Source organism: Eurytemora carolleeae, unplaced genomic scaffold (assembly GCF_000591075.1).
Source record: "Eurytemora carolleeae unplaced genomic scaffold, Eaff_2.0 scaffold302, whole genome shotgun sequence".
NCBI lineage: Eukaryota > Metazoa > Arthropoda > Copepoda > Calanoida > Temoridae > Eurytemora > Eurytemora carolleeae.
Window position 1 is genome coordinate 278,997 of NW_019396574.1, and position 10,286 is coordinate 289,282.

General features: G+C 32.8%; 1 protein-coding gene across 1 annotated transcript; it reads right to left on the minus strand.

Moving 5' to 3' along the window:
- Positions 1 to 783: 783 nt before the first annotated feature.
- LOC111705738 (inositol monophosphatase 3) lies at positions 784 to 7,305 on the minus strand. Its single transcript, XM_023478385.1, has 9 exons — positions 7,259 to 7,305; positions 6,004 to 6,104; positions 5,439 to 5,543; positions 4,774 to 4,863; positions 3,048 to 3,153; positions 2,894 to 2,981; positions 2,180 to 2,184; positions 1,846 to 1,913; positions 784 to 1,226 (listed from the first exon to the last, which is right to left on the minus strand). Exons 1-9 carry the CDS (start codon positions 7,283 to 7,285, stop codon positions 863 to 865), a joined length of 954 nt encoding a protein of 317 aa, XP_023334153.1. The 5' UTR covers positions 7,286 to 7,305; the 3' UTR covers positions 784 to 862.
- Between the last annotated feature and the right edge of the window lie 2,981 nt (positions 7,306 to 10,286).

Consider the following 10,286-nt stretch of genomic DNA (forward strand, 5'->3'; position numbering starts at 1 on the left):
TCTTTCTTTCTTTCTTTCTTTCTATCTTTGTATCTTTCTTTCTTCCTAATTTTCTATCTTTCTATCTTTTTTATATCTTTCTATCTTTCTATCTTTCTTTCTTTATTTTTATCTTTCTTTCTTTCTATCTTTCTTTCTTTCTATCTTTCTATCTTTCTTTCTATCTTTCTATCTCTCTATCTTTCTTTCTATCTATCTTTCTATCTTTCTTTCTTTCTTTCTTTCTATCTTTCTTTCTTTCTATCTTTCTTTCTATCTTTCTATCTCTCTATCTTTCTTTCTATCTATCTTTCTATCTTTCTTTCTTTCTTTCTTTCTTTTTATCTTTCTTTCTATCTTTCTTTTTATCTTTGTTTCAAATTTTTTCGATCTTTTTTCTTTCTTTCATTCTATCTTCATATCTTTATAAAAACATTTCTTTTAATTTTTCTTTCACTATTTCACTCTTTCTTGCAACCTTCTCTTGCCCAATGGGTTCCCTAAAAAAATGCAGCGAACTTGGTCCAGCCATTTGGCCAGTTATAGCTAACATATATATACAATCATATATAATTTGAAATATGAATTATAAAAATAAATATATGAGTCAAGAGCTTTATTATATAGATATCGGATGAAGATGTTAAATTCTTAGGTCTTTAAATCCAGGCTCTTAAATTGCTTTATTTTCTTTTTAATCTCTTCTGTTCTGATTAGAATATTATACTTTTTCAAGCGTTTTCTTTCTAAATAATAATATTATCATTTTTCTCTCTATCTTTGTTTCACATCTGTTTTTTTACCTTTTAAGTAATATTGTTCGTTTTATTTGGACAAGTTATAAAACTAGTTGCTATAATTTATTAGAGGTTTACAGTTTGAATCATTCAAGCATTTTCTTTAGTGCTTTAACCAGATGATTGTGCTCATACATGGAGACTACCAGTCCATCCTCTACCTTGTAGTCGAACACGTTGTCGAACTTGATATCCTTCCCCAGCAAGTCTGTTATGCGCCCATTCGCCGTGTTTAGTAAGGCCGCACCGGCGCAGATATCCCATTTCTTGATCTGATGTTTATGGACATAAACGTCATGATCGCCGCTAATGATCTCCCAGATTTTGTATCCTGCTCCCCCGGCGTAGGTGAGGGTGGGGGTGGGGGTAAGGTACTTCGCCAACTGTTCCTTCAGGTTCCCGGTGTGTGCTCTGGAGACGATAAACTTCAAGTGTTCATCTGTGTGGTGTCTATAACATTTAGAAAGGGTGTCACATAAAAAAAGTTATTTGGAGTTTGAACTCTATTTGATGCATTTGATGTCTCAAATTTGAGGTTCAGTGCCTAATTTTAATTTGGAAGAATATCTTTTACATATATATATATCTTTGTTTGATTGTCCTATCTTAACTCAGGAATTTGTCTCAAATTTAGATTGTGGAACTCAGGAAAATCTCGGAAATGTTCTTTGCTTTGAGAATCTAAATGAAGTTGGTCGACTTTAAGATAATAGCTAAAATCGTAATTAATGACCAAGTGCAGGTAAAGGCGTGAGTAACTATTTGTAACCTGGTTAACGCCGGGCACTTTACCTAGTTTTATATAAACTTCAAAAATAAAGAAGACCCCTCCAGAGCTAAAGTAATATCCTTGAATCCAAACTTCCAAACTTAAGATGCAGTAAAAAAATTTCCAAAATCACTAAAATCCTTTTTTAAACACCCTGTAGAATTGAAATTATTAATCTATTATTAATATTAGCATTACAGTATAAAAGTCATTCTACTAAAAATGAGGCAATTCTGGTCATTATTATAATTATTAGGATTGTAGTATTATTATTCTTATTATTGCCAACATTGTTATTACCTAATAGAGTCCAGTAACATGATATGTCCCAAAGGCGTGATGCACAGGTTGTATCTAACATTAGCCTGCTACGGATATACTATTATATTCAATGAGTCGACCTATACAAGAAATTCAAACATAGACAAAATAGAAAAAAATTTAACAACCAAAATTTCTTGTGTTTTTATTAATAAGGAGGTCTTTGTACTTCTTAGCTCGGAACTATTGTGTTGGATACTCATAATCCCGAATGATTGATCTTGATATCCACAGTTGGCACTTTTAATTTGAGGATCAATGGTTAATCTCGTCAATTCAGTTATTCCTCACAAAATCAAAACTCCCTTCAAACCTTGACTGGGTACGTACGATTACCATGCGGGATATCGAATATAGAATAAATTAATCTGCAGATTAACAAAGTCTTGAGGTCGCACTGCAAAAGTTCCCAGCGCTTGACAAATTGTTCTCTGTGATATTTTTAGTCTATGGTCAGACTGAGGGAACTGAATGTGTTGTTGCAGAACAATGTTTATAAACAAAATAATAACAATGACTCGTACATCAACCATAATAAACTAGGGCATGCATTATGCACTTTATGCAGGTATATCTTACTTTCTATCTTTCTTTATTTATTTCTTTCTTTCTTTCTTTCTTTCTAGTGTAATTAGTATCAAGGGTATACACTATACAGTATACTATACAATATACACCCCTACCTTCTGTGTAATTAGTATCAAGGGTATACACTATACAATATTCTATACAATGTACACTCCTACCTTCTGTGTAATTAGTATCAAGGGTATACACTATACAGTATACTATACAATATACACCCCTACCTTCTGTGTAGTTAGTATGCAGTATACTTAAAACAATATACACCTTCTGTGGGTATACACTATACATACAGTATAGTATACAATATGTATACACCCCTACCTTCTGCGTAGTTCGTATCAAGGATATACACGATACAGTATACATAACACAATATACACCATTACCTTCTGTAGGTATACAGTATACAGTAAAGAATACAATATATTTACACCCCTACCTTCTGTATATTCTTGTGTAGCATCAAGAGGATCTAACCAAATGGTTAACCTATCTTCTCTGATTTCTTCGCCAATAACATGAAACTCCTAAAAAGTTAGATACAGTGAAAAATGGGGAATGACTGACGTCTTGTTGGTATGTCACGTGTATACCTCGATATTTAGGTTTGGCATCTCAGCATGCCCTTCATTATCCTCGCGTTCTTCAGAGACCACAGCAACGTTGGGGAATGCTCTTTTCAAACCATGGAACATTATTCTTAACAGAATAGTTAATTTACTCTCAATTATATACAATATAAAATAAAATTTTACCAAATATAAAATTATATCGGTTAATACAAATTCAAAACATTTTGGTTTATTTTAAATAAATCTTCAATGAGAGGAGTTATATTTACTTCAGTTTAACGTGATCCCTCTTCAGCGTAATATACTTTAGTTTAACATGATCCCTCGTCAGCGTAATTTACTTTAGTTTAACATGATCCCTTGTCAGCGTAATTTACTTTAGTTTAACGTGATCCCTTGTCAGCGTAATTTACTCTAGTTTAACATGATCCCTCGTCAGCGTAGTTTACTTTAGTTTAACGTGATCCCTCGTCAGCGTAATTTACTTTAGTTTAACGTGATCCCTCGTCTAAGAAGCCAAACATTTATTTAAAACTGACGTTGTTTTGACAAAATAGTTTTACTACAGGGTGTCCCAATAAACATGGGAATTCAGTGACGACTTGTATGTTGTCTTCAATCCATGCGGCATTTTCTCATGTACAAAATTATTGCAGTATTCCAGCTTAAACATCTAATATCGAAAACGCCTGGTCTTGAGATTTTCAAAATGTGGCCTACCATTTTTGTATTTTCAAAATTGACGGAGAAATGGCAAGCTTTGTACAAATTTTAATTTATCTTTAAAATTAAAATTGTCTTAATATCTAATATCTTCGTCAGTTTTTAAGTTACAAAAAAGGTAGAACACTTTATGAGAAGTGGTCAACTAGACGTTACAGCCTACTTTTTCAGAAATAAAAGACAACTTTCAAGTCGTCGATTAATTCCCATGTTTATTGGGACACCCTGTACACCACTAGTTTAAAAATCAACTTATTAAACAAAATGGGTTCTGTGTACACTGCACAATTTCTGTATTTCATGGTTATAAAGCTATTTAAAATCATATGTTTATTCTAACTACTCCTATTCCACAATGTTATTGGTCCTTGTTGTATGCCTGAAATGTACCTGTGAGATGCCATAATCCCTCGTAAGTGTAATTTACTTTAGTTTGACGTGATTCCTCGTCTAAAAATTATCCAAGACTGACGTTGTTTTAAGAAAATAGTTTAACTACAGAGTGTCCCAATAAACAGGGGATTCAGTGACGACTTGTATGTCGTCTTCAATCCATGCGGCATTTTCTCATGTACAAAATTATTGCAGTATTCCATCTTATATCGAAAACGTCTGGTCTTGAGATTTTCAAAATGTGGTCTACCATTTTTGTATTTTCAAAATTGACGGAGAAATGGCAAGATTTGAACAAATTTTAATATCTTCGTCAATTTTTAAGTTTCAATGAAGGTAGAACACTTTATAAGAAGTTCGTCAGACGAACAGCCTCGTTTATTTCCCTTCTGTGCTACGCATTAGATATCAGAAATAAAAAACGACTTTTAAGCTGTGTCTTAATTCCCATGGTTTATAGAGACACCCTGTACACCACTATCTTAAAAATCAACTTAATAAACAAAATTGGTCTGTGTACACTGCACAATTTCTGTATTTCATGATTATCAAGCTATTTAAAATCATATGTTTATTCTAACTACTCCTATTCCACAATGTTATTGGTCCTTGTTGTATGTCTGAAATGTACCTGTGAGATGCCATATCTCCTTCTGTTACAGGATCATTGACACCATCCTTTGTTTTACCCTTGCTCTTCTCTCCTATATCATGCTGCTGCCTGATCAAAAACATTACTTTACAAGACGGACATTTTTATCAAAAATTTACAAGATGGATATTTTTAAATCATTAGTCACTCTAGCATGCCGAGTACATTAGCACCTGATCCAATCAGGGTTCAGCCATGTGTTTGTTGCTATTCTGAACCAATAGAAATTGCTTGGTTCTTTCTATCTAGCTCATTATCCAATAATAGATGAATCCTTATATCGCCGCTATTTCAGTAAATGGAAATATTTACTTGTACTGAAACTATAAGTGTAGTTTAGAATTTTTAATTATCGGGTTACAATACGGATGTTATTCAATGACATTAATTTACAAGACAGACATTATTCAATACATCAGTTTACTAGATGACTATTTTTCGAAAGAAAAAAACAATTCTCAAAATGGGCTTTTTTATTACAGGGTTACCCACAAAGGATGAGACTTCAAAGACAATTTCATGGAATTTACACCAGACTCTGACTACCTCTCTCCCACCTCTCTCTACTATATCCAGTATAACACTCACCTGACTCTGACTACCTCTCTCCCACCTCTCTCTACTATATCCAGTATAACACTCACCTGACTCTGACTACCTCCATCCCTCCTCTCTCCACTACATCCAACATGGCGCTCATCACCTCCTTCAGCTTCAGCTTAGGAGGAGGGACTTCTATATCAGCTTCCCTTGTAACAAAGATATCATCAAATAATATTTTCAAATATTCCTAATTTTGAATTCCGTAAAAGTGACAATAATTCTATTCTACATTATTTAAAAAGATGTCATCCTAAACATAGAATTCAACTTTAGAAAATGTTTAATAATCAAAAATCACCAATATTTAGTTTTTAGTGATATGTTTTAACTGACAAAATTTACTTTATTTAAAGAGTCAAATGAAACTGAATACCTAATACAATAAATTCTAATAAATCAAAAAGTCAAAATTCAAAATATAAAAGGCTAGCACTCTATAGGTTGCAAAGATATAAGAACTAAAAAACTATAATCTCAGGCGATCGTTAAATTACTTCAAAGGTGTGCCCCTAAATACTGATTCAAAGTTAAAAACTAATAAATATATGGATTAGTACTAGAAAATGAGCGAAAACGCCATGTATTTTTAAAATAAATCATTCGTACCAATGGTGGGACTCTCGTCCGTAGAGAATAGCGACGAAAGCAACAAGGCCGAGGAGAACGAGGATAAACCTCCGAGCTTCAAGGGATAAATTTCCGATATCCTTGGGTACAAATAAAGGTTCAAATTTTAAAGGTAAAAAATATTTGTATAATTAGGTTCAACGAGTTCTTAAGCGTATGCATATTAGAATCTTCTAACTTGTTTGGTATATGCACTGCATTTAAAATTAAAAAATATCTTTTTTGTTTTGTTCAATTCTATATAATATCACTAGCTTGTATTAAGGATTAATGCTATGCATCAAGTGATTGAATTTTGCCTTGAGGCAGGAAAAACGACGATTTCTTCCTCACTCGTTGTAAATCGGACATGCCCCTATGTAAATGAGGGTTCTCTTCAAATAACGTCGACAATCCCTTTAAGTAATCAGCTGTAATCAGCTGTAATCAGCCATTCCTATCAGTTGTAAAACATATTTCCTTCTCAGAGCTTATAACAGCGGATACAGATGTTACGACTGTAATTACTAATATCATCAAACATCAGCTGAGATAAAGCTGTTATAAGAAAATATGAATCTAGAGAAGTACGTTTGAAATTTTTAGAAAATTTAAATTCTTATGGCAATTGGCAGGTAGCGGAATGACTATGTGATTTTATAGGCCAGTAACCTAGTGTTCGATACGTGGCAGAAACATCGTTCTTGTCATTTTTAGGATATTAAAAATGTCCAAAAGTAATATTACTTCAAATAAAATCAATACTAAATACAGTGTTAGGCGATTATATCAATACAATGAAGACGACTTTTTATCTAAGTCTTGAATGTTAACAAGCTTTTTTCGAATTTCAAGTTTACAAGTAATTAAAGAGAAGCTTTTTAAATCTACAAATTATCTTTGTTTATATGTTCATATGTATCCAAGCTGTTTAACAGCGTGATTTAAATCAAATTTGGAATCAAAAGTCGTCTTCTTTGTATTGATATAATCGCTTACCACTAGGGATGTTAACGTTTTCATTTTTTGAAAAACGATCGTACATGTAAAAATAATTAACGTGCCATGTACGTATAATGTATTTTGAAAAATGTAAATACAAAAAGACGAATAAATGTAATTAACAGGAGAAAAAAAATATATCAATGTATAAAGGTTTACACTGATATATAGCTGAATTTATTTTTCTAATAATTCATATATACAATTTTTATATTGCAACTTGTAATTATTAATAAAAAATTAATATTAATACCTTTAGTACTTTGTCCAGTCCCTTCATTTTTATTCAAATAAAATTCTGAAATAAAACTATTTGATTGAAGAAACATTTAACATATTACACATAAACCTGTTCTTACTAAAGTATACTAGTTCCTGGTTCCTACTAGAGTATCCCAGTTCCTGGTTCCTACTGGAGTATGCTTTAGTTCTTGGTTCCTCTTCCTACTAGAGTATCCTAGTTCCTGGTTCCTACTAGAGTATCCTAGTTCCTGGTTCCTACTGAGTATCCTAGTTCCTGGTTCCTAGTAGAGTATCCTAGTTCCTGGTTCCTACTACAGTATCCCAGTTCCTGGTTTCTACTGGAGTATCCCAGTTCCTGGTTTCTACTAAAGTATCCTAATTCCTGGTTCCTATAAGAGTATTCCAAACTTTATACGACTAGCGTGGAATTTACTAAATGTTCCACTAACTCCAAGTTCTTGAATGCTACTAGATCATCTTAGTTCCTGGTATCTACTGCAAATATCTTTTACTCTCTACTAGAAAGGAATTTACTAAATGTTCAATTTATTCCAAGTTCTTGAATGCTAGTAGATCATATTAGTTCCTGGTATCTACTGCAAGTATCTTTAACTCTCTACTAGAAAGGAATTAACTAAGTGTTCCATTTATTCCAAGTTGTTGTCGTTGAAAGCTACTAGAGTATATTAAAATCAACCAAATGTTCCACTAATTCCAAGCTGTTGAATACTACTAGAGTATATACTCTCCACTGTTGAATAAAGTAAATGTTCCACTAATTCCAAGCTGTTGAATACTACTAGAGAATCCTATACTAGTGTAAACTACCTGCTGGAGAAATCAAGAATCAACAAACCGTGACTTGCAAGAATTATTTGTGTCAAATGGTCTTGAAGTGTAAAGGTTCCCCCTTCTCGTACGCTTTTTCGTTTCCCTTTTTATTTTTAGAATTATTCGGATTTTCGTTTTTTAATACTATTTTTACCTCCTTTCTTGCGGTTTATATCATGTTTACTTTTTCTTCTTTTTCTTTCTCTTCTTTCCTTGTCTAAATTTTTCATCATTTTTTCATTTTCTTAATAATGATTTCATGTAAATCTTAATTTTATAACATTAATCCATCAAATAGGGGTGTTAGTATAGTATAGGTTTGTGTTCAAGTGTGTTAATATGTATGTTATCATTAGCCGGCCAAACAGAAATATGTACTTATAAAGAGAGATGAAACAAGAATAATAAATGTTACATTTGCTTCCCTGGTTTCTAGTAAACATTTGGATAGTTTACAACTTATGTTAATCGTTTTAACGCAGTAGGTCGTTTTATGCAAAGTTTTCATTCTCATTTGACTTGTTTCGCCTTTTTTAAAGTAGTTTTAAAACAAATCTACTCTACGATACTTGTCTGTTTCACGTTAATGTCTCTTGAAAAGTTTATCACGAAATCTTATAAACGGAGGAATATATTTTAAGAATTAAATATTTTTTCATTTCAAGGGATTGTGATTTTATTTTCAAGTGACCCTTCATGCAAAGATGGCATTGACCGATTCACAACGGCACCATTCAAAGCTTAGGCTGATCAAGTATTGAATTATTTTCCTTTATTTTTAATTTCAAAAGACAAGATTTCTAAAAAATTTAGGAATCCTCCGAGTTGAACACTTTTAACCCTAGAAAAACGACAATATATTCCACAATATTGATCAGATAAAGGAACTACGGGTACCGGAGTGAATAGGGAAATACCAGCATTAGCTTTAGCTAGTTTAGATCTGTGTTTATTGATAATAAATTTAAATATTTTCAATACTTTTACTCCAAGGAATTTAGAAATCTTGCCACAAATTAAATTTAAATTTTAATTTAGATTTAAGTTGGGATTAGAAAATTTGAGTTTGAGGCAATAAAGCAGTTTCTTTATCGAATATTTTTCAAATTATGTTTTCCGCTAAGTTAACTCTCATAGTCCCGTAAAGTTGTCAATTTCAATCTCAATTTGACAAATTAAACAGTTTTCTTTAGTTTTTAAATGAATCTTTATCAGTAGAGTTGCATCAGCTATAAAAAAATGGTGCAAAATTTAAAAAAATAAAATCTTGTTTTCGAGAACGAAATTTGTCTCATTCCAGAAAAGTAAGTTAAGTGTGAATTATTGCTGCTATTGCTAAAGTAAGTTAAGTGTGAATTATTGCTGCTACAATATCCTCATGATTTCGTAAACATAATTCCTCTTTAACAATGCGAGGGTGACTTAAACTAACGGTTACAATCCCTTTTCAAGTATAATTTTTAACTTATTTTTATTACAGGGTGACCCACAAGACATGACAATTGAAGACGACTTGAAGATATCGTCTTTGATCTTTGTCGAAATTAAAATAAAATATTTCCTATCTCCGGTAATTTTGAAAGCACAAAAGACAGACCACATTTTCGAATTGCAAAGGCTAAGCAATTTTAGGATAATTCATTCGAGAAGTCTACTTCTAGATTGGTTCATGAACGAATGCCGCAAATTATTCTAAAGATAAAAGACTACCTGTAAGTCGTCTCTTAACTGTCAGTTTCGTGGGACACCCTGTACCTTCATGGGACACCCTGTACCTACGTGGGACACCTTGTACCTACGTAGGACACTCTGTACCTTCATGGGACACCCTGTACCTTCGTGGGACTCCATGTACCTACGTGGGACACCCTGTACCTTCGTGGGACAACCTGTACCTTCGTGGGACACCTTCTACCTTCGTGATGAGACACCATGTACCTTCGCTGGACACCCTGTAACTTCGTGGGACACCCTGTACCTTTGTGGGACACCCTGTACCATAAATAAAGTAGAATACATATTCCACGGCAAAGTTAAATTCATTCATCTTCAGAGGTTAAAAGTAGAACAGTGTTGATTTTACACAGACTTTTTCCCTCAGTTCAAATTGGTTTTCTCAGTATGGTTTCTGGCTAAAAAGTGTGTTTATGTTCTAACTATTTGCAAAATCTTCGGTGTGGTCCCTTTAGATGAACGTGGTCCCTCGT

What these genes read in the sequence shown, in the direction of transcription:
- LOC111705738 (XM_023478385.1), bottom strand. Translation starts at nt 7,285, where the DNA reads ATGAAGGGACTGGACAAAGTACTAAAG. An exon ending in GACTGGACAAAGTACTAAAG is followed by an intron (nt 6,105 to 7,258) that starts GTATTAATATTA and finishes TTTGTACCCAAG; the next exon opens with GATATCGGAAATTTATCCCT. An exon ending in TGCCAAACCTAAATATCGAG is followed by an intron (nt 2,982 to 3,047) that starts GTATACACGTGA and finishes CTAACTTTTTAG; the next exon opens with GAGTTTCATGTTATTGGCGA.